Raw genomic sequence first — 25,725 nt, 5'->3', positions numbered from 1 at the left:
ATTTGGCATGTTCTATGTATTGTTACACAATATTTAGCTTTTTAATTTGTAGGTTTTGTGTGATCCTCACTATGACTGGGCTACATGTAAAAGAGTGAATACATATCCATAGCATTTTTTCCGTGATAAACCCTACTTAATAAGCAGCATTGTCTGGGCTCACACACTTACACCCATGACTGTTATTGGTTCTCAAGATACATTATAGATTCTTTAACATACAGCATAAATAAAATAAAAAGGAAATAATCAACATATGGGGCTATTCTCAGAATCATTCAAGGCAAAAAACAAGAGTTCTCTTGACTTTCTGGATTTTAAATAGCTATGTTTGGGTACCCAGTAATAAATAACTAAAAGTAAGACACAGACATGATTATACCATGTCATACATGTCGTTATTGTAAACCAGTAGCTGCTGCTAAACAACATAATGAAATGACACAACAATAGAACGTTCAGAAACATCATATAAAGCAATATAAGAATGTGGTTGATCTTCGGAGGAAGAGACTGGAGAATTAACAAGATGATTGTTTCATAAAATCATTAAAGAATTATCATGAGAATCAGTGACCATTTTGTTACAGTCATTGTCATTGTCATTTTGTTTTGTTGAAAATATAAACTATAAACAATTAATTAATGCAATTTACTGTACAGATCTCAACACAGACAACTGTTTTTTTTTTGTCTTTTGACAGTAAACACAAGTGAAAACAAACTAAAAGAATGACTGTATAGCACCTCCACAACCAATTAAGTGGACAGCTGAAATGTGACAAGAACAACAAAGTCAGTTTGATGTGCATCATGGGTATTTCCATTGCACTAAAAGACTGGGCTTTAGAGAGACTAGTTTAGGTGATGTTTGGAATGCTTATTCTGCAGTAGTGCTGGTTAGTAGTTGTTTTAATCTCAGTGAACAGTACCATAAAGGGGCTACAGGAACTATGCCCAGGCATGGAGGCTAAGGTACTGTTCCGATGGAGCTGTTGCTAGGCACCAGTCACTGCCTGTACGTACTATACTGTGGGCCAAGTGGGCTGGTAACCTTTGCTGATTTGAGTAAGAATGGTTAACAGTAACAGTCAGTGTGTGGGAACCTAGACAGTCAGGAATTCCTTCATCTACAACAGCAGGAGTTGTCATCTTTCTCTCTCACACTCTTTCTCTCTCTCTGTGTATATCACCCCATCATCCTCTCTTAATCTCTTGCTAAAATACATCCAAAGTCAACTAAACACTACACACTCTGATGCTCCAGTCAGTGTAACAAAGCCCTTTGTATTCATTCCTTGTTTCTATCCTATTCCATTTCCTCTCTCTCTCACCTGCATCATTCTCTCTTTCTTTCCTGTAGTCAGGCTTGGTTGCTTTGTCTCTCAGCACCACGTCCCAAATGGTTCCAATATAAACACTCCTCTTCCATTCCTCTGTCAATGGGCCCTCAGTCCGTCTCCTCAGGGCTGAGGCTCCCAGAGCGGAGCTCTCAAAAGCTCCCGGATATTACACACAGTGAGCCGCGCCTGGGGTCACCCTCACTCCCTGTGTGCTTTTGCAGTCTTCCAGACAGGTGCTGAAAGCCTCTCGGTTCTCTTTCTCCCTCCCAGGAGGTGACACGAGGGGACACTTTTCGAGAGAAATGAGAAAAAGGTGCTGATTGGACGTAATGACCCATGTTGCGGTCAAAAAGGACAAGGGTCTGAACTACACGTGGATTCAAAAAAAAAAAACTTCACAGTCCCCCCCTCCCTCCTCGTTTCTTCCCCACACACACCGTGGCACTAGATGAATTTGAATTCAGACGCCCGCTGGGTAGGCTGGCCTCGCCTTGCTTTTTTGGCAGGCAGTGTGAGGATAAATAGCCATTTCTGGTTAACCTTGAGAGGGGACGACGGCTCTAGAACTGGGCAACAGGGCAACGGTCTCTCACTGGGCTGGATGCAAGTCTCTGTCAGCCAGCATGCACAGGACCAGGTGTGAGGAGGAGGGGGCTAACTCAGACAGCGTTCTGGAAGGGTGAACCCACAGTCCATCACTCAACTGGGGCTGCCCACTCCAAACAGAGAGAGAGAGTGTGTGTGTGTGTATGTGTGTGTGTGTGTGTGTGTGTGTGTGCACGGTGGTGGTGGTGGTGGGGGGGGGGGGGGGGTCAGAGTACTTCATCTTCTGTAAAGCCGTGGGTGTGTGTGTGTGTGTGTGTGGGGGGGGTCAGAGTACTTCATCTTCTGTAAAACCGTGGGTGTGTCCTTGAGTTCTCCTCCACCACAACATTCTCACTGTTGCACTGTTTTACTTTGGGGAGATTCTCAGAGACCATGGCACATGCAAAGTCTTCCCCTCACTGTACACAAAATCACCCACATGGACTTCAGCCAGAAAGACACACGCAGAACTTATGTCTGGGTTAGGGGTTGGGGGGGGGGGCTAACAACAGAGAGGTCCATCACTGCCAAGCTCCCTCCCAGTTGATATGACCTCATCTCAGCCTTTGCATGTCAGTAATTGTGAGTCTTTGGTATCTTTGCCGTTTTACTTCGTGGTGTGTGGGCAGAAGCTTCCCTTGCCCGCTGTGTTTTTTCTCCCGCACTGTTTGGTTTGTGTCTTTGTTTTGAAGATCAGTGGGACGAGAGGGAGGGGATGGGGGGGGGGGGGGGGGGGAATATGAGGGAGTGACATGGGATGCTTTGATGAGAGACAGGTTGGAAGAAAGAGCGAGTGAAGCCTCTCACAGGGGCAGGAGCTCCTTCATAAAAACAAGCATGGATTGTGTGTCTGTGTGTGTGTGTGTGTGTGTGTGTGTGTGTGTGTGTGTGTGTGTGTGTGTGTGTGTGTGTGTGTGTGTGTGTTTGATAGAGAGAGAGAGAGAGAGAGAGAGAAAGAGACAGAGAGAGAGTGAAAGAGAGAGTGGGAGGGAGGGAGGGAGGGAAAGACAGAGGGAAGGAGAGGAAGAAGGAAGAAGAAAGGTGTCCTTCATTTTTGAACCAGGTAAGCCCCGATAGTCAGGCCTATAGCGCCGACAGCAGCCAGGCCAAAGATGGTCACTATGGACGGCCATGAGCTGCGAAACACACTCTCCTTTTGCCGGCCGTAGAGCTCCACAAACGCTTCCTGGGGGGGAGAGAGAGAGAGAGAGAGAGAGAGAGAGAGGAAAATTATTTAAAATGAATCTAAAAGCCATTTTTGTATTGTTGTTAGAAGGTAGACATGCAGCATAATTTCAAAGCATTTGCAAACATCTTTATGCATTGTTTTGTTTTGACTGTAATGTGAGTGCTGTTTTGTCTTCTATGTCTCAGAAAGAATGTAGACCAATAGGGGTTGCAAAACTGAAATCATTGTGCATAACTGTCTATCTCTCTCTTTCTGTGAGTGAGTGTGTGTGTGTGTGTGTGTGTCTGTGATCACATGATCACAGCTCGCTGGGGGGGCCAGACTGTAAATGTGGGTTCCGATCTTCATGTTCATTCAGCACATGCTCTCACATGCAAGATGCCAAATACAAAAAGAGGGCAATAAAAAAAGTCCACATCCACCCCCTGACACACACACACACACACACACACACACACACACACACACACACACACACACACACATATGGGTGTGCCACAGAAATCACAGAAATACACACAAATCATATTATGCCAAGTAAACGCCAATGTGATTGTGATAATTACCTTGGAGTGTTTATCATAAAAACCTTAAAACCTTAAAGGACCTTTTTGGGAGATTAGCTTATTTATCATCTACCCCAGATCAGAGGATACATAGCCTACCCTTCTCTTCTCTGTGCATGCAATAACCCAGTCTGATTCCGTTAACCTGGTTTAGTTTAATTCAATAGAAGTGCGTTAGACTGTTTGCTCCATAGCTAGCCTATATGGCTAAAATGGAGATATAGGCTAACTGATGTAACTCATTGGAAACTGCATGAAGCCAGTGGCCAATTGGCCTTAGCTCTTCCGTTTCCTGAAGCACCTGACTGTCGACCACGAGTGTGCGAGAGAGTCGAGTCATGTGAACCAATCCCTGCATCACACTCACAGGATACACACTAACGTCGTCGGTGTATATGTCAGAGAATGTCAAACATATACAGTGTCGGAAAGGATACCAGTTTGCTTCTATTCAGGGGGACTGATTCAGAGGAAGAAACCATCACCTCAGACAAAGGCGGTGGTATTTCTGTACCCTTGACCCTCCTGGCTGAGTTCTCACTATAGTTTGGAAATGGGAAGTTCTTGAGAATGACAGAGGTGGATGAGGATGTCCTCTCTGGCGCCCGCTGAGGGAAACCAGTCGGGTACAGGAAGTTGTCTCTAAAGGTGGAATCCAGCAGCAGGACCTCATGTAGTCTGACTGAGAATGGTTTCTCTATTCAGAAGATCAGGGTCTTTATTTCAGCATGTATACCGCATATTTGATGGTAACAAAATAGCTCTCTAAATACTTCCATATAAAATGTTAAATATTCAGTTTTCATGTAAATATTTCCTGTCATGCACTGGAAAATAGAGGTTCTAGAATAATCTGCATTAGATGTAACTTATTCTAGAACCTCTATTTGCCTGGTTGAAGGAATTCAGTAAACCATTATGAATGCAATAATTTGGCACCTCAATTTACACTTAATAACACAACACTTGTTAGAAATGAGCGTGCTACAGTCTCATGCCATCTCTGCATTCAGTACAGTGAGAGTGCCGGTTGGGAGTCGAAGAGCAGGAATGCAAGAAAATGTGAATTCTGAAGGCATTTGCTGATATGATCTCACTTGAGCGATCCATCCCAAAAGTGCTACAAGCAGACAAAACCATTTCCTTCCTGTCTCTTTCCGTTTTCTGCAGCCAAGGCCCCATAACCATAAACTAGAGACGGAGACATAGAAAATGTGCTCACATTGCATCTTCAATCCCACACCTGTGGGCTAAAAACCTGCAGGTACCGACATTTACCACCTCGGCCCTCGACGGCCTGTGATCCAAGGCGGATGTGAGGGAGTTGCAACGCAGACCGATGAGACATGTAGGTCATCAGGCACCCTAAGGACACCTCTCTCCCTCCTACCCCCCCCCCCCTCCCCCCACTCCTCCAACACACACACACACACCTCCCTGCTTCTCTCTCTGTCTCACTGTCTGCTTCTGCACCCTTCCACGTGTGGATCACCACTGAATTGTGCATTAATTTGTGTAATGTGGGCCATGGTGAGACCACCGACTGTGAGAATGTGTTCTCAGCAGGGGGCCCCGTCTGCCAAAATAAAACTGTCTCTCTCTCTCTCTCTCTCTCTCTGTCTCTCTCTCTCTCTCTCTCAAACAGTTAATGTGCTGTGAACAAAACAACATGTCACAGTAAACGATCACTTGCCTTTGGTGTAGCCCGCACACTGACCGTCTTACCTTGGTTCTCAAGAGTCTCCTGAAACACTACATACAATGGCGCTGGAATACAGAGGTGATCTATTGCACACACTCCCATGGGGATCATATGTGCGGAGCCTGGGTAATCACAGGTGCTAATACACCATGACTCATGCAACACCGCAAGGATCTATTGTTATCAACTTGCTACGGATCATGTTGGAGCAGTGAGGTCACTTTAATATAGCTATGAATTTAATATCCTGCCAGCTTCTTTGAGGAGCATCCCTGAAACCCTTCACCTCCCTCACATAGCATTTTGAATACTGCTCTGTTCACCTTAGATGTGGGAACTGCTTCAGAAAGCACTTGAGCCGCCAGATCATAGATCACAGATCACAGGAGGGAATCATGGAAGCACCAGACCGCAACTCCACCAGGGAGTATGACACGCTAGCGAAAAGTCAGGTGGACATCATAAGACACCCCCCCCCCCCCCGCACCTCTCTCTCTCTCTCTCTCTCTCTCTCTCTCTCTCTCTCTCTCTCTCTCGTTCACTCTCTCTCTCGCTCAGACATACATGGGAGGAGTGCCCAGTGTACACAACTTACTCATGTGACTCCAGCACAGGGTCGACAGAAAAATCTGCAGCCTTCTCCTTTCTATTACAACACTTCTGTCTTGACACGCAAGCATGGTAAGTGCTATTGCTGGATATAGCAGCTGTACGTGGGCATGAGTAGGTGTCAACAGAGATATAAATATTTGTCAACAAAGATATAAATATGTCACAGTTTTCTTATTGCTGCTTCTGGCTTGCTTCTTTGATTGCCAGACTAAATTGGATTCAAGACTCCAATTGCAAGGTGGAAAAGTACTACTGCAGCTTCAAACAGCTCTTTTGAATGAAGGAAAATACCAGTAACTATCACAACTGTCTTCATGAGCGACTCTAAAATACATTCTGCATACGGAGGCAACTAAAATGAAATTATGAACACACATAGAAAAACACACCACTACTCCTTTAAGACAGCTCGGCCCCAACACCAGTGCAGTGGGAGCACCGAGGAGGAATGCGCTCACTTAAATGGGCCCTCTTTTAATAAAGTGAAGGGCAATCACATGGAGCCCCCGCAACCACAATCCCTCCCCGGTCACATCACTCTGCCTGCCCTTTTATGACGGCCCTGACTCGGCCATGTGAGATCCATAAAGCCCCAGAGGAACCCACAGCGAGCCCCAGACTAATGAAAGGCCAGCCGAGGGAGGGCCATGACCCGCAACTTGTTGCCAGTGCGCCATGGTTACCAGACAGCTTTGTGACATTAGTGACACAAATGAGGTGCTTTGTTGAGTTCTGTGTTCAGTTCAGTTCAGTGTGGTGGTACCTACCATCACCTTTGTGATGAGCAGAAAGCTATCGTTAAAGATAGTATAAATAGATAGATAGACAGCAAGTAAAAAGGCAAGTGTAAAAACGATTAGACAGGATCACTTGGATGTCTCATGACTGATTGTCACACTGATCTCACGAAGCAAGACAGGAAATTCCCAGTGGGTTTGAACTCTCACATAAACAAACACTTCTGCTGTTTACACAGACTGCAACCCAAAGACACGCACACCCATACACACACACACACACACACTGAAGCCTTCCAATGAGGACCAGCGCAGACGATAGGTGACAAAGCAGTAACCTTGTACCAGGCGGCAAGGTTGAAGCCACAGGTCTCAGGAGTGTCGTTCATCGACCCGCCTGAAGGAAATCCGATGACTGAGTACTTTGGGTCGTGCTCATTACCGGCAGAATGCAGAGAGTCAGCACTGGCCGGGGACCGAAAGGACACAAAGCCCTTGGATAAAGTTGACACTCCACATCCAGCAAAACCTCAGGCTATTGATTTAACAAGCTGGCCAAGTAAAATAGAGGAGATGGCTATGACCGCCGATGTTTCAAACTGCATGGCTGCAGTATTAACAGTGGCAGAGAAGGGTGAGTATATGCCAAAGGAATGCAGGACGGACAAGTCGCTATCAGCATGATAGTCAGCATTAGAGCTACCTGAGATGGCACTGGCAGTACTGAGATAAAGTCTCATTTGACAAAACTTGAAATAAAAAGGATTAGGTTACAGCACTACAGAGAATAATCCTTTCTCTCTCTCAAAAAAAAAATCCTATGTTATTGACCTGGATACATTTATACAACTGGACTCCAATCTCCTGTGTGTTCAGGCGGAAGGTGAGATTGAAGGGCCGTGCAGCAGACAGATGCGCTCTGGTTGTCGTGCTGGCGAACCATGCCTGGAAGGGCCGTCTGTATGCGCTGGAAAACACCTGGGGCATCAGGGAGCGCCGCTGAGCTGGCAGCCCACATCTGAGTGCCAACCACTGCGCTGTCTGCAAAAATGACCTGCGATCGTCCCAATTCTCACTCATAAATATTCAAATGTGTGTCAGTGGCAGTGTGTGTGTGTACACAAAACACAAGCTTTCCCCAGGCCATTATCCAGTCTCCTGCAAAAATGGAATTTGATATGCCCATAAATCAACGGCAGCCATCTTGAGAATTCCTGTTTTTAACGGTTCCTCATTGCTCTTTTGGAAACAACCATGAATAAATCAAATAAAGCATGTGTGTAGGTGACATATTACTTCCAGTTATTATTTATTTATTTATTTGTTTACTCTTTTTTGCAAGGACATGAACCATACCTAAATTCAATTTATTGTTCATTTATCTCTCATCAGCATGGGCTGAAAAATCCTTTTTGCCGTATTTTTCATAAAAGACAATGACCGTCTAGAGAAAATGTTGGACCAATAATCCAATTACTGTACGGATCCAATATTTCCACAATCAAATTCCAACAGCCTGTCACAAACAATGTGCCGTAGCATTATGGCTGACTGGAAGAGGGTTGAGTGTGGTGCTCTGCTTCACTCTGTCCCACTTCTGACTGGCTGCCTCGCGCTGCCTCCACAGGTCCATGGGGCATTGGCTCATCACATTGCACTCTGGACTGACTGCCTGAGGCGACCCCCCCACCCCACCCACCATCTCTTTTCCTCCCCCATTCGCCAGCCTGGTGTCTTTTGGATAGCACCTGGCAATTAAAAAAGTCTAATTCTTCCCCCTCTCATACCAGTGTCACTGGAGATTGAGTCTCAGGAACCCTGTCACAGGCGATAGTCATCTCTCTCAAATGAAAGAGCAGCCGCTACTCAGCGGCCTGTCAGTTGCAATAGTATCAAGCAACTTGCTCCAATTATGATAAAGTAACAAAGTAATACTCCAGCCAGGATCACAGCCTTAGAAATGAGGTAAGCAAGAGATCAAGTACACAACAACAGGATCGGAAAATTGTAAAATTGCAAAATAAAATAGGCACTCTATAAATCACAGAGTCAAACACACACCATTCTAATGTCACAGTGTATTCTGAGCTTATTGTCTTGCTGCAGCACCACCTTTGAAGCGTTTGCCTGTCACAGAGCCTCCATGCCCAGCAGAACAGCACACACAGAGAGGCGATAGGGGAGTGTTCGTGTGTGTGTGTGTGTTCGTGTGTGTGTGTGTGTGTGTCCTTTTCATGATGGCCTGGCCCTGGCTCTGGCATCCCTCGAGAGGAGCGCTGACAAAAGCTCATGTCTGCAGCAGGCTCTCCTCGCCCGTTCCCCAGAGGGGCACTAACCAAAGAGCGGCGCTGTCTGTCTCTTACTTCTATAAATAAACTGCCGAGCGAGCAGGGGGCCAGAGAGAGAGCCACGCCCGCTGATCTGGTCAATCTAACGAAGCCGCTCCAGCCTCAGCTAGACACGGCAGGATGCAGGAAGAGGAGGATGCTGAGTCATCACCTGCTGCTGAGCGGAGGTGGAGAGGAGAGGCCACAGGGTGGAGGTAAGCAGAGTGAGAGGGCGCCCCCATCACCACACCCTTGGCAACATCGCCCTGCCCTCTGGAACAATAGGGGTTTACCAGAGGCCAGGAGGCACAATGTGTCCATACCGACCCGTCACGACGACAATTGTTTCTATTCGGGGGACCTCTTTGTGACTGTGTTACATTCTGTGTTCTATTCAACACAAATTCAATTGAACTGAATTAGATTTTATAAAAAGAAACTGAAGGCGCACAGCAGGCTTTCCAGACTTGATCTCCGGATGCCTTGACCGCATGTCTGTGCGTTGAGGGATTCATCCTTTTCACAGCACAATGCCTCCCGCTGACAGTCGTTAGTCCCATATCTTACAATTTATGTGTCATCTGTGACCTTTGTCCAATTTTCAAGACTCAAAACAAAACGCCTCCCTCATTAACGACATATCGAAGACGCCTTTGTGGTAATGAGGGTCAAACGCTCAAGGTCTTATCTTCTACTACCACGCTTCATGAGGTAATGTGATGTAATGATAGAAATGATGCGCCTATATCCTGTGGATCTCACTCCAGGCACAGCACATACACACACACACACACACAGGCACAGCACATACACACACACACACACACACACACACATGCACACACACACACACACAAACTTGGTTGAGATGAGAGAGGTATGAGGTATGAGGTATGAGGATCCTTTAGGCAGAGCTGCCAACCCTCACGCATTTGAATGGTCTAAGAGCGTGTGGAGCCAATCAAATGAATGAATCTCACTCTCAATGTGTGAGAGTTGGCAGCTCTGCTTTAGGACATGCTCCATTGCCTCTGGACTAGAGAGTAGCCTAGGCCTCACTTCCCAGACTGTGGGAATGTGAACATTCCCAAGTAGCATGTGCCATCTTGTGCGACATACATCCCATCTTGTGTAACTGCTATCTTGCCCAACTTCCATGGTCCTTTCCAGGCTGCGAAACCCTCCCCCACTGACCTCAGCATGGGGCCTTATGACCAGACTGGTCACATGACTAATGCCACCCCAGCATAATCTACGTTGTCATGGGGCTGTTGCTCCGACATCATAGGCTGAGGTTCTCCGGTGGTTAACCTCGGCCTGCGCCCACTGGATTACATCAAAACCCACATCAGGGACAGGACGCCAGTGGCTCTGGGCACACGCCATTGTTTATACTTGAATCCTAGCAACAGTCACTTGTCGAGGGCCCAGGCCTCATGTCATTAAAAGCAAAGAGGGGTACCCACAAGGAGGGAGAAGGTTCTCCAGTTACCCTAGGAAAGACCATGCACAAAAGAGGCTGAAGCTCTCCCTCTCTCTCTCTCTTATATCCTCTCTCTCTCTCTTATACGCCCCCTCTCTCTCTTATACCCTCTCTCTCTCTCTCTGAGAGAAGCATAATAATGACATGTTGAGGTGTCTTACAGGTAGTAATGATGACATGTTGAGGTGTGTGTGGGGGGGGGGGGGTGTAGCCTTGGCACAACACACTGTTGCCCTGACACAAACACCTCACACAAGGACAGAGCAATCGATTCAGTTTCTGCACTGCAGGTGAAAAAAGCAAAAACAGTGTGTGCGCGTGTGTGTCCAAACAGTTAAAACCTTGACGAGGAGATTACAAACATACCATTCTTCCCTGAGAGAGTGGGTGTAACAAGCACAAACTCAGCATAGGTCTGGACAGCAATGAACTTTTCCATAATGCCGAGGCCAGTTACACCGAAGCTCAGAAACGGCCCTGGCAACCAGCAGACACCCGCTGCCAGCCTAAATGTCTGGTAACCATGGAAATAACGGTGCAAAGACGCCGTGGAGACAACACTCGATGGCCAAAAGCATGATTCAGCTCCTTTGTAAGCTCTCAATCTTCCCCCTTTATTATGGCAATAGGTGCAGGAGCATATTACAGAGTGAAATGTGAAAACCGCGCTGACTGACATAACACCAACAAAAAGAAAAGATCAAAAAGAGACAAAAAAATCATATCATTCATCTCCCATCCATTCTGTCTCCTCTTTCACTGGTTTTGCCCTCTATGCAGCTACAAAATAATGATAGCAGTCAGGTTTTGGCAACAAGTTTCCACTCTTTCTGAACATTGCCTCACAATGGTGCTTGGTTTCAGGTTCACCATTCTCTATAAGTGAAGTGAACACTGACTCCAACTTGGTAAGATTAAAGGGTTTCAGATGACCATTAAAATGAAAAGAAAAACAATGACCTATGTGAGAAAGGTCCTCAAAGGAGATCTTTGAAGTGGAGCCGAGAGAATCAAGGCCTTTTTGTCTCTCTGTGGCTTATCTGTCTTAGAGACTGCTGGAGTTGAAGAAGCGGAGTATTACTCCTAAAGCAGTGGAAATGAAAATAGTTTCAGGCTTGACTTGGTATTTGCAGTGTAACAGAGTGAAATGCAGGGGAAAGGGGCCTTTAGACACATTCCAAGGCAAGGGGAAGCAGGTTTGATTCCGAGCAGGTGCGACAACATAACACACGTTACTTTTGCAGCTGGCTCCCTGGAGGGATGACACTCTTGTTACAGAGCTGCAATGCAAATTATGATGCTAAAATAATAAATCAATGCTTTGCATGGACTAAAGTCTTTGAACAATGTTGAAGAATAATCACAGAGGACCACAATGGGGGGCTTTTTTGCCCCCTTATCAATCTGACCCAGTTCTGCATGTACATCTTTCATAACCTGTATGTAACAGGCCGTGTAGGCTGAGCATTCAAAATCCATGGCAGGGATTTTCCCCCACAATTAGTTCATGCTAGCCTGACGAGCCAGACCCACATTAAAATGTAGGGTCTGGAAACTCACCGTTCGCAGTGCTCAGTCCGAGGGGCGGGATAATCAGTTGTCTTTCAAATTCCCTCTGCATGCAATAGGACAGCGGCAGCGCTATGAGTCCCATGCGTTTCCCACTAGCAGATCTAGTTGGCTAGTTCAAACGTTTGCCAACTTAATAAAAGCTTAACTCGTGTCACACTGTTTGCTAGCAGCAACATCCATCTTATTTGTTTTCAAGTAGCAGGGAATTCAAGCCAAACCGTTGCAACTCTGCCATCAATCATTATGTTAAGCCCACCTAACGACTCTATACACGATTTCATTGGCCTGATTAAGTTTCGATTTCTGGAGCTCACAAGCCAACGGAGAGTTGCTAGACTAGCCCTGGCAGCAAATGTAATTTGCTTCCACTAGGGGCGCGTCTAGATTTCTAGGCTAAGTTCATGCTTGATCGAGAGGGGAAAGAGTCTTAGCAAAGAGAGGACAGAGTCAGGAGGTTGTTCTCCTAATCACCTGACCAAACTGAAACGAAAACAAGAATAAGTGGAAAATGAAGTTTCTTTCCTTTACAAACTGAAACTGCTATATGTGTCAGTTACCCCAGCTCCTCTGTCCCCATATACGGAGGCCTCCGTCCCCACCTCCGCTTGGCTCTTTCAGCACTGCCGTCATTGTGCTGGGAGAGAGAACAGAGAGCAGGGAAAAGTTCAGTGGCCTCCCCCTGTGCCCAGCTGATTTCCCAGCCTGGCCTTGCCCTGAGGAATGAGAGGAATGCCATGGTGCGTGGAGGGAAAACAATCCCACTTTGTTTCATGGTGCTAAATGCCATGGGATGCAGCTTGAGCATCCAGAGCCTCCCTTAACTCCGAACCACCCTCTGGCCTGTGGTCTAGCAGGCTTCAGGCCCAGCTGTTTAGGCAGTAAAAGATAATGGATGGCCAGGGACAGATATTGATAACTGCTTGCAGCCTACTGGGTCTCCCTGAGAGAAAAAAGAGTGAGGTCTAGTATGTGTAAAGAGATACAAAGTCTAGACTTTGTTTTGTAGTTTCCTTTTTCCTTCAGCAAACCAATCAGTCTGATTCGAACCAAGCTCTTTCTAGAAACCATGTTTCGAACTGCCTAGATTTACTGTTATAGCATCAGCATACTGTAGGTGTACCAGGTTACGACAGAAGTGTCCATAAGTATTATAAACATTATATTTAATTGATAGACAATAATATATTGACATAGGCTTCTTCTATTGTCAGTAAATGTCATTAACATTAAATGAAAGTTAAATGTTGATTGTACATGACCAAACAAAGAGAAAAGCATATAGAATATATCATAATCTATGTCCATACTACCATGAGCAGGACCATGAAAATAAGCACAGTGTTAAATGACGATAAATGGCCTATTGTTGACTAAATTCCCTCTGGCAAAGAGAGATGATAGACATGAAGGTCAAAAGCACTTTTATACTCAAGGTTGTTTGGTATGTGACTTGACTGCTCTATAGCCTATTCTAAGTGGCCTTAGCTGCATTTGGGATTTGATTAGTATTTACTGGGAAGAGTGAAGCCCTCTCAATGCCATGAACCAAGTAGAACACTTTGAAAACTTTTATGGCTGAAAAATGAAAGGTCAAGTTGGTTTTAATCATATGAAAATGGCACTTTTCCACTGCAGATTAATAGGTTTTCCCCCTCTAATGATCTGCTATAAGAGTAGTGAAATTCAAATGAGAGGAGAATTAATGAGTTTATAATGTTCCGCTGCAGGCCAAAGACCTTGATGGAACATATTTTTGGGATAGTTTAAGGACAACCTCTGCGGGAACAACTAAGATATCATATAGTATGATATTTCGCAACGCAATTTAGTGAACATTAATGGACATTAACATCAATATCCAAACACTATCTTTTGCAAAATCACACGTTTGGCTAGTTGTTACCTGAACATATGCACAAATTGGCTGCCATTTTATGTATGGCTGTATGCCTCTTCAGACGTGTCTGGTGCCCTCGTCTTTGGCAGAGTCAGCTGCCCCTCCCTGTGCCTCTGCCTGTGTGATGTGGCTGAGCTACTGTTTCACCGTCACAGTTTAATAAAAAATCTGCTGTTTGTAGTTAGACAAAAGCCCCCCCCCTTGTGACATCCCTCCTCCACTTGTTAACATCACCCCACAGATCAAAGGCTCCTAATCACTGCTGCTACTGTGCCTGGGCTGTTTTTGAGTGCTTTCTGACTGAGGCCTTTGTAATGGAAGAACATGGATGTAATATTCTGTCTTTATTAAACAAGGTTAGACAAGGACAAAGATCGTGGCAAAGTTAAGTCAAGCTACACATTGGAAAAGGCCGGGGGGGGGGGGGGGGGGGGGGGGGGGGGGGCGTTTGTTTTGTCATTATATAGCTGACCTGCTAATTAAGACATAAAATTGGAGTGTGTCAACACAAATTAACAAGGCACTGAAAATTGAGTCCCCCTCACACAATATTGTCTTTTAACACTCAAACAGACAGTGCACTTAACTTTGGAAAAATAGAATTTCATTAGGCCCAATAAGAATGGTTTATATTGTTCATATTGAGTGAACGAAACCATGTCTAGACATTGGGTTTTCCAAACTGTGAATGTTTGGGTAGATCAAAAGTAGCAAAACGCACCCATTAAATATTAAGTCATAAAAGTGTTTACTCAGGAGGTGTTGGGGGTATGAATCATGGCGCCATGCAAAGCCATGGTAAAATAAAAAGGGCATCAATTTACTGCAACCTAACTGGGCTCAACTGTTTTTGGTCACCCCTCACATTATTGCTAAGCAGATTTTCACTATGTGCCACAAAGAGAATGAACAACTTACAGTACATGACATCAAGTCTTTTAAAAGGAGCTTTGCCTTAATCTTACATTATTAAAAAATCTCTTGAATCATGCTGAGTCACGAGTCATACTGAGATCATTTTCTTGGTGAGGTAACTCTGAGATCAGCAAACATTATATTTCACTGTTGGTCACATGTCCCAGAATGAGCCTGTTTACTGGAAAAACATTGTTTTCCCTTGATGCATGACAAAGCAAATGTCACGAGTTTCACACATCTAAGCACACTTACTGTCACACATACACACACACACACACACAAACACACACACACACACAAGCAATGCAAATTAATGTCATATGAATTATTTCCACATTGACTGTGAATTTGGTACCTCATGGTTAGATGAACTAGTTCCCATGGTTTATGAAGGCTATGGTCATAATGTTTGAATGGCAGGTATGGTGGCTTAGGGCTTCTGTTTCTTATCGGAAACAAAAATCAAAACAAGCAATAGCGGCACCTTCTATACTCACACAAGGAATTTGGACAGGCCTGTGTGAAAGCTAGTCACGAAAATAAGGGCTTTAGTTGAAGCTGTGAAAGGAGGCTTGTTAGGGGTGATATCCATCTTCTGAACGAGTTGTGCTTTCTGTGCGTCAAAAGCTGACAGAAAAAATGTGCGTGAAGTGGCGAGGGCCTCCTCGCAGAGGAGGATCTGTGTGGCGGCGCTCGGTAGAGGTACGTGGGAAACACTCCCCTCCAGCTTTCATCTGCCCAACATCACACACACATCACTTTCCAACACATCAAAAGCCATCAGGCGCCATCAAAGATGAAGGCAGTCTGCAGAGAACGAGGAGAGGGGAAAGAGAATTCATTCTGCCACCAGTAACTGCTCATCTGACTTTGTGTGTGTGTATGTGTATGTGTGTGTGTGTGTGTGTGTATGTGTATGTGTGTGTGTGTGTGTGTGTGAATCCTCTTTGTGATGCTGTTTGTTTTTCTTCCCTGTCGCCTATACGCTACCCTTGTGCATTGTACTTGTTGAGTGACTACACAGCTCTTGGAAGTCACGGCTGAATTCAAGGCTTGAGTTTAAAACAGATAGATCTTAATGCTGAGGTGAAATCTTCACTCGCTAGCTACCTGTGTAATTCAATCCATTGCCTGCAGCATGACTTACAGTAAGCCACGGGTCATGAGCTCAATTCCCAGGGATCACACAATGTAAAACACACTGTCACAGAATGGCTGCAGACACTGGACACCAGTATCTCCTGCTGGATCAAATATAGGCTGGCTAATGGATAGCTGGAAGCGCAGTATCTCTGGTGCCTGGTTAAAATATCTGATGGTGGCCCTGTGACAGGAAGTAACCGTTCTCAGGGCTAATTACTCCCTCCAGGGCTCTCTCGTGTGTTGCCCACTGACAGTGGCACATTATTGATTTCACGCCCTCGCATCAGCTTGGGCTCTGCCAGGGAGGGAGTGGCTCGCCCGGGTAGGGGAGTGCCACAGTCTTCAGTGGGTTCGCTCGATCGTTTGTTCACTTGTTTCACAATTCCATGAGTGGGACTCGCATGGCAGCCAAGATTGCTTTAATTTTTTTCACTTCCTGTGACAAATTCATTCATCATCCTTTTCACTTCTCCTTTTGAAATTGTGTGTGAAAATAAATGCAGTTGTGCAACCATTCTGAAGGGCCAACACTGAACACTGCATTCCATTGTGTATGTTTACAAAAAAGTTCAGTTCAACTCCAAACTGAGGGTGAGATTGTGGTTGGCTTTATTTCTGTTGGTTGTTGATCTGTTTACAGAATCTGACTCTTGCTGTTGCAGAGCCAAAAGCACTGAGCAAAAAAAAAAAAAAAAAAAAACAGAACAGCGCAGTGATATTTTATTCATAGAGTCATGGAAACAGGACCATAAATAGGAAAGAAAAGCACTTGGAGACAACCAAGCGACCTCCTGCAGCCTTACTGAAGTCAGAGGTGGCATATCTGCCACCGTCCAGTGCACAGCTCAAGCAATCAACAACTAGCAAGGTGTTTCAGCTGCGAAGGCCCCACACAGGAGGAGGCAGGCAGATCTCTATCTGTCTCTATCTCCAATTTCAACTCCCTGTTCCCATGCTGGTGTACACATCTCTCCTCTCCACACACACACACACACACACACACACACACTCGCCCAGGTGTCAGCATAATGTGACAGTGCCATCTCTCATGCGCACAAGCCACGTGTCACAATCTTCTAATGTTTTCATAATAAGGCAATTAACTGTCGCTCTGGAGGCGTGCTTGCGCTTCTATATTTAGAGGCGTCTCGCATAGCCCTGCATATTTCAGAGTGCTCGCGGTCACCTGACACTGTCGGCAGTATCCGCAGGTACATGGGAAGAGGAGAAGACCTGGGCAGGCCGGCGGTGGGCAGCTCTTGTTTTGAGGGCAGGCCATTTAGTGTCAAAGATTATGCCAAGGATGTATAATTTATCTGTGTGTGTTCCTCCCCCGCTAAGAGTTAATTTGTGATGTCAAGACAGCCTCTCAGGATGCAGGAACGCTCAGCCGTGACGACCGTGTGCAACCAGAGGAAGGAAACTGAATATGCGCACAGACCTGCACACACACACACACACACACACACACACACACACAACAAACCTCTCAGTGCCAACATGGAAAAACCACATAAGAGCACTGGTGACCATGAATCATAAAAGGAATCCTCCGACGAAATGAGGGATTAACAAAATTTTAAACACAGCCACACTTGAATTATATCATTTTGTGCCACCCACAACAACCAGCAATAGCACCAACACACGCATGCATGCACGCACGTACGTACGTACGCACGCACGCACGCATTTTGCACATATATACTGACATTCCTTCAGGAATAGCCACATCCATAGTTCACATGGATCTAAAATAGTCTTGGGTGTGTGAACACCCACTGACCTGATGTCATTGTCCACCATGCAACGGAGCCTCCACACCCTCCGAGGGGCCCTAAGGAAAGCAACGCCCAGGTCGTCCCCTCTATTTACTCACCCACCACGGCAGACGTGGCTAACGACAGCGCAGGCTCCTACGAGAGGGGGCCCTGGAATGAGCAGTGGAAGGGTGTGGAGGACCTGAGGGAGCCAATGAGACTTGGCCCAAGCTAATGGCACCAGCGCAAGGTGCCTATACACAGCCTTCAAACATGCTCCATAGAGGAAGAGCTAGAGTACCTTATACATGGGAGCTCTGTTCAGTTTTCAATCTGCACTGGAGACCCATTTTAAGGCAATGAAGATAGATATTTGTTGACGTATGAAGACAACTCTCTACCCTGATTGATATGCCACAAGGATGCAATGCTTTCTGATACTAGTGTTTATTTCTTATTTCCACTGCTAGTGTACGCAGTGGTCATATAGGTTTAGTCATAGTTTTTTTTCTTCCGGATATTTATTTTACTTTTTTTCAGTCATTTTGTGTCCACGATTCCCAGGACACTGAAAGACCGGGCTGCACGAAACTTGATGGGCATGTAGCCCACAAGGATGACCCGGAACCATTTTCATTTTAATCCCTCACCCCCCTGCCGGATTGGACCCCCGAAAGGAGGGTAGGGCGGACACACTTTTCTGTGAATATTCTTGAGAACCGTAGGGCCTAGGAGGACCACATTGTTTTTGTACATTGGGCTCAAGAGGCCATGTCAACCCATCCCATAGCCCCTCATTTACGTTATAGCGCCATATAGTTAAAAATGAAAAAGCAAAACTACGGCCCTGTAATCTTTGGCTGACGTGTTCAAAACTGCACAAAATGACCTGTAGGATCACTATGACACCCTATGAATGCATGCTAAGCTTCGTGGAATTCCATTTATGGGGGGCCATACAATAAATTAATTTATTGACATTTAGTGACTATACACAAATCAGCCTGCAGATGTTGGTGTTGAGTGAAGGGTTGCCGGATGAAGTTGAAATGTACACACAAACACACCCACATAAAGACACACACACATGCCACACACAGGCAGGCACACACACACACACACACACACACACACACACAGGCATGCACATGCACACACACACAGACTCACAAAAACACACACATATACACATAAACAGTAACACACACACACACACACACACACACACCATAACCCCCCCCCCCACACACACACACACACTCACAAGTGAACACACACACACAGAGAATCACACATATACACAGAAGCAAACACACACATGCACACACTCATTTACATACACAAACATTGCGAGAGTAGGGGATGGAGTAGGAGCTAGAGACAAATTGACAAGTGTGATTTATTTTTGCGGAGAGAATGTGCAGGACTGGGCGGCGGTCATATTTTGTACCGTTCTGCGGTACATCTAGTTTGGCCTTGATGTGGTCACAAGGCTATATTGAGTGGATTTACTATTACAAACTACAACTGAAGCAAGGTTGTTTACCAGAAGCTAATAGCATGGAAGGATGGCCAGTTTTGGCAATCTGCTTGGCACTGCCACATAGTGACCTGAATGTGAAGGCAGCTCAACACCCAGAGATCAATATGGGAGTTACCTCTAATCCAAAGAAGCTCTAAGAGCTTCCATCAAGGCCCAAAATCTCCTCAACTAATTAGATGTCACCTCTTCAAGTATGTTCATGATTGAATGGGGGAGGAGGAAAAAAAACAGCAAAAAGAAACATTGGAAAATAAAGAGAGAGAGAGAGAGAGAGAGAGAGAGAGAGAGAGAGAGAGAGAGAGAGAGAGAGAGAGGGAGAGGCAGTAGGCCTGTAAATTTGTGTTTTTGTTCGAATGATAAATTCTGTACAGCTGAGATTAGCCGCCAGAGATGATCACTATAAACAGAGCGGGAGCAGATGGCTGAGGCCCAGACCGGCTCTTGCGAGAGGCCCAGCTGAGGGGGACACACTGGCCGAGGCGCTGACCCTCTGCAGAGTCCAGCTCACTCACTTTGCATGCACCGCCACATAGAACCTGGACTGTACAGCGCGAACAGTGCCTCTTTTCATACCACGGCCCAGAGCTCACTCAGGGCACCATAGGTACTCCATTTTGAATGTACTGTACAGTTCTCCAGACACCTCAGGAGACACCTACTTGTTTGCCGCTTTCCTTTCTGCCATCAAGATCTACCGCAGATATCAAGGCAGTGTAAATCTGTGTCGGAATCAGCGGTAGATTTTGTTTGACATGTTGATTTCTCCTTTTCCATTCTTTTACAGGACTGTTGGCTTTTCATCAGCTCCAGTGCTCCAACTTTCCCTTTCATCTTCAGTAAACACCGCCTCCTGACGAAGAGAAATCACTTCCCCTTGTTCTCTACCCTCTCAACTTTGAAGTGAAGCGGAAATGTTGTTGATATGGCTGTCTGTGACCCTTAGCAGATGCACTGGGAGTGTCATGCAAGAGTGTTAACCGGGCTTCTCTCTCTGCCACAGAGACTTGCCTTGTGTTCTAAACCTGCTATGAATGTATTTGGGGTGTAGTGTCAGTGGCAGAACTAGAGGAAGCAATGAAATGGTAGTAGCAATGCCAGCAAACATCAAATCATTGCAGCCAGAAGAATGTGCAAATACAAGAGACTGTGCAAATACATTATTTCCTTACTGCCAATGTTGTTTATTATCAGTTTTTAAAGGTACTCTCGGAGGAACCAGCTCTTAGCGGCGAAGTAGGAAGTAACATCAATCCGATCAATGGCTGGACCAATGATTTTAAAGTTAACACAAAGTCTACGCCCATTAGGATGCTACAACTGGAAACATTTCCCCAATGAAGCGATGCCAGATCTTCTTCATAAAGTGAATGGGTCTGGTGATATCATTCTAGTTACAAATACCTCAAAATCCAGAAAGGATTCAGCACACACGCATAAAAAGAGAAAAGGACAAAAGAAATACAGGCAGCATTAGGGACAGAATTGATTTCTACGATTTTTGCAAAGGACCTAAACTGTCCCTTTGATCACACCACTCACAGCATAAAGTCAGCAACCGCAATGTGCACGATGATGTCGAAATAAAAACATTTTTGTTTATCCTCATCAGAAGCCCCTGCCTCACAAGCACCCCCAATCCCCACCTAGAGTCCCCACCTTCTGCCATGAAGCAACCACATGTCTGGGTCAGACATGTAATTTAAGAGGCTGGCAGTCACCACTGTATCCAATCACCCGCCCCTTAAACATCGACACACAAATAAACACAGGTGCTCCGCGCGTGGGCTCAGGGAGTGATTATCCTGTCAGGCAAAGGAGCCCTGCTCCTTAATCTAGCCTCAATTGCTTTTTCTCAGAGGAGAATGGCGGGGGTTCCCAGCTGAAATTAGAGAATAAGAATGTGTGTGTGTGTGGGGGGGGGGGGGGTTGAGAGACATAGAGTTGGGTGTTCGTGTGTTTGTCAGCGTGTGATATACTATGTGCAGAGTAAGTAAATGTTAGGCTTATGATGATATTTCAGACTAGACAGAGAGACAAACATATTTAGTCTGTTATTGTTGTAGTTAAAGAACTGTTGTGATTAGGAAAGCACAGCCGGATTTGCAGACTCAACAACACGGAGACCACGGCTCAACTATTTTGAGCAGAACCTGCATTCAAATAACAGGAAACAGAGAGCCAGCCCGGCCTCAGAATTTTCCAAATCCAACTCACATAGAGCACAAAGTCACTTCTGAGTTAATTAGTGGCACACCTATCTGGATTTAGTGTGTGGAAACTCCTCACCCACAAATGACCTCTCACATTACACCCAGTATGCCTGAGCATCTGCCTTGAGTCTAGTGACAAACTTGTGACCACTGTTCAAACATTGTCACTTGATTAAATGCGACAAAGTTCACATGCAAATTTAAAATCACTTTTTGAAAAAACTGCAACGGTTTCCGAAATGACATGCTTAATATTCCAACATGAGCCACATTATTGTAAAAAAATAAATGTCTGTTGGTGATAATAACATTGCTACTCAGAATGCTATTCAAAACAGCTCCTGCTTCAGCTTCTGCATTCCAATAAATGTCTTTACTACAAGAACATTGAGATTGAATACGCCCCCTAAAACCCACAACAATTAGTGAGATACGTTTCTATTTCCAGCTACTCATAACATTTAAGTTTTGTCTTGTTTCCTGTTGTATTTAGGCCACAACTGGTGTGTAGTACACCTGAGAACTGTGAGAAGCAGCACACTTACCTGCAAACCTGCTCCCCAGGCTCCTGAGAGGAGTGTTAAAGAATCAGGTATCCACAAACGTTACCTGAAATCCCTCACTATTGGATTCGAGCTCCGAGCTCTAACGTATAGTCTGAGTGCATGTTTTTGTGTCATTCAGATCAGTTAATATTTTTAACAGCAGGTTGATATGCTCTACAATGTCCCAACCTGACCATTTCAGGAGAGAGCCTACTTCTTTATTTGTGTAATACAGACCTTCATTGTTTACACTGGAATAAATGATGTATATAATTATGCTCCAGTGAGCATTACACGGTGCATTTTGTATGCATGTCGGTCCTTGATTATGTTGGTTATGTACTGTATGGCCCCTAGTGATGTGTAAATGGAAATTCAGTGATTAAAACCCACATCAGAAGACAATGTTTTGCCCTCTTCCAGACAGATGAGATTCAGTTTCGTTTTCCCAAAAAGGAAACTAAAAAGAGCTCCCTTGTAGCTCACTGAATTGAAGAGGGAATGGAACTGTTGGAGCTGAGTGAACAACTCTCCTGCTCTGGGCCTCTTTGCAGAGGGAGCCTTTGATATGGGGCCCAGCTTTGCCATCTTCTGGAGGTCGGGACTCAGGGGGAATGTTAAACGCTTCTTCCTTAAATATGACATTCTATCCATACATCATTGATGAAGCAGCATGCACCCCTCCGGACAGAGAGGCTGAATAATGCAGACGCATGTTAAAGTTTTCGTTTGAACAGCTCCCTGCTAATTAGCCTCTAATTTTTTGCTGTTCGTTTTCTGCCGGCTGCAGAGGAGACGCCACCACACTCCCCCAACCCTGGCCCTCCCCTTCAACTCCAACACTTGCTCTACTAGGCGTGTCTGATAGACACCAAGCTGCATCTGCTTCTCTGGTTGAGCTGGGACACTATCAGACAACTCAAAAGCCTCGAAAGCTTTGCCTCTTGAAAGGTTGATGAAACCAAAATGAGATGCTTCACTTCAACATACTACAAACTTATGTTTTTGAGTATGCCTTTCTCTATGTTAATATGTAAGTAGGCTACGTACCAGGAAAGCCAATCCATCACTTACCACCTTAGTCAATATAATGCTCTGTGTGTTTTTGCCCGGAGGGGCCATTCAAATTATACTGACATGTGCCCTGACATGCGTCCTCCGGGCTTCCGGATGACTGAATTGATTTTCTGCACTGGATAATGGCTGCCATCTCCCTCCTCTCACACATCAGTTAGGCCACTCTCTGTCCCCGTCATCCATCCAATATGAGACCTTCTCTGTGACACTCACATCCAATACGGTCCAACAACCTCAGACTGTTACACCTTTTACTGCAAGTATTTCTTGGCCTGTGATTCTGGTGCACTGTTTAAAAATGTAGCTCTACTTGGGATTTTGAAGGACACAATGTCAATGTTTGCTTTTTATTTGACATTTTATTAGCAACTCTGCATTAGTCTGGAGTCTGATTTCAAATACAGTTCCAAACTATGTACAGGAGATCATGAGCCTTAGGTAAGCTGAGATGAAACCTGTATTATTCTCTCGTGTTTCAACGAAGTAGTGAGCTTCTAATGCTCCGCATCTGTCGACGGATGCCATTGAACAAGCTCAACATGACAGGCGCACTGGGGGCGTGTGGGAGGTGTGACGGACAGCATCAAGCCTTATTGGTCATACACACAGGACAAACAGCGAGCTTCAAATCAGCAACTCACGAAAGGCAAGCGTCATTCTTAAAGAGGCGTTACCACACGCGCAAGGCATGTATACATAAAAAAAGAAAAAGGAAAAGAAGAAACGCTGCTGCCGGAAAGAGACAGCGCACGATACGTACCCAGCCTCCATTCTCCTGGATCCAGGCTTGAAGCGGTCCATTGAGGTACTCTGTCATCCAGCCCGCAATGTTGTCCACTTGCGACGTCATCTCCTTATTGACGCACTCCACGCACACTGTTCCCCCAAACTCGAAAAACGCTATTATTCGCCCCCAATTGACCCCATCCCTAAATAACTCGTCAACCACTGCGGTGAACCTACGATGCGCAGTGATGGATGTAAGATGCAGTTGCATAGACATCTCTGCAAAGTCAGGCTGGTACAGTCTTTCGAGTTCATCCCCAGCTTCGCGTAAAACTCGATGAAGTGCGGCATGTTGGTCATATGTGGAAACTCTGCCCTTACGTGGAGCGCTATCTTCCTCAGCCGATGTTGCATGGCACCGCCGAGTCACTAAAGTAGGTGCGTCCTTTAGGCCGTTGGTAGATGAGTCTATTTCGTCGGTAGTGTGGAATTCCCACGCATATCCCTTTTTTGTCAGTTTGTAATGGATATACTTTTCCACAATATTGCGGTTATCGTAGGGTTTCTCGTTAGCCATGATAGATACTTCTTGTAGCAAACAGCACACTGGCAACGTCGGAGCGTTAAAATATATCCATCTTCAGTGCAAGCATTCTGATTATCTCTGTGAAGTAAAGGTTCGACATAATCAAAATGATACAAATGATACAAATGTAGACACTTGTTATAAAGCATGCAATGGTACCTTCTGTTTCCTAATGTAATTTCAAAGACAAGCATAAACTTACTCCTGTCCATATGCTGGCCAGTAATATGACCCATCAATATGTGGTTAGTAAAACGCCCACTTTTCCTGCTGCGAAAATCCTTCGATGTGAATCAGGATATATATCCGTATAGATGACAGTCCATGACAACATTAATCTGTTCCAAATGCGTTCTAAATGCACGACAGCACTCGAGGTCTTGGACGATCGGAGAGCGAGAGAACGATATTCTGGCAGACTACAGTAAACTGTTGGGAGTGGAGCTCCTGAAAAGACGGAAGGGAACGAAATAATTTCGGAGCGCGTTTATTCGAGTTTTCATCAGCGTAGTGCTTGCAACGCCGAGTCTTGAGCGATCTTGCAATACACCATTAGCTTCCCCGTGTTCGTGCAAGAAATGAACATCTAGCATTCATCTCGGCACAACTTGCCCAAGTCGCATACAGGATCCATTCGACTAGAGTGAATCCTGTGGCAGGCAGACTTGGCTTGTCTGCCTCTGCTGGGAGCGTTGAATCGCGTTGACGACTCTGAGGTATTTCCTGTACACTACGTCACTCATTCATGTGTGGTCCTTACATTTAGAGAGACAAATAAGCGATAGTAACCTTACCCAAATGAGATTTCGAATAGCTTTGAGGATCTCCCAGTAAAGGGTTTGGTGACACACAGCACACATTGTACAATTCTGGTATAGATCATTAATTCTACAATAATTCCCTCATTTCAAATGCCAGAAATAATGGCTGTGATGTCATGTGAAACTCTTAATCCGTTTTGCATTTTAAAGACAGCTTAAGGACCCAGTTGAGACAGCTAATTTTATAAAACAGTTCTTTGAACTACATAATTATGCTCTTTGATCTGTGACAGCCTTTGCAATTGTTCTGCTTTGAATATTAGGTGAGCTGAAGCAACTCCTTTTGCAGCATCTTATGAATTATTGCTGTGCGTCATACTGAAGTGGACTACATCCTAGCTTTCATGTGGGACCCCTAGTGGTCGTTGCTGCCAGAGAATTCT

General features: G+C 45.3%; 1 protein-coding gene across 1 annotated transcript; it reads right to left on the bottom strand.

Moving 5' to 3' along the window:
• Positions 1-2,884: 2,884 nt before the first annotated feature.
• bcl2b (BCL2 apoptosis regulator b) lies at positions 2,885-25,242 on the bottom strand. Its single transcript, XM_042085255.1, has 3 exons — positions 24,724-25,242; positions 23,970-24,599; positions 2,885-3,114 (listed from the first exon to the last, which is right to left on the bottom strand). The coding sequence occupies exons 2-3, from the start codon at positions 24,510-24,512 to the stop codon at positions 2,977-2,979; spliced, it is 681 nt and encodes a 226-aa protein (XP_041941189.1). The 5' UTR covers positions 24,513-24,599; positions 24,724-25,242; the 3' UTR covers positions 2,885-2,976.
• Positions 25,243-25,725: the final 483 nt, after the last annotated feature.

Source organism: Alosa sapidissima, chromosome 1 (genome assembly GCF_018492685.1).
Source record: "Alosa sapidissima isolate fAloSap1 chromosome 1, fAloSap1.pri, whole genome shotgun sequence".
Classification (NCBI taxonomy): domain Eukaryota; kingdom Metazoa; phylum Chordata; class Actinopteri; order Clupeiformes; family Clupeidae; genus Alosa; species Alosa sapidissima.
Note: the sequence above shows the minus strand (reverse complement) of the source record. Positions and strands in the feature narration are given on the sequence as shown.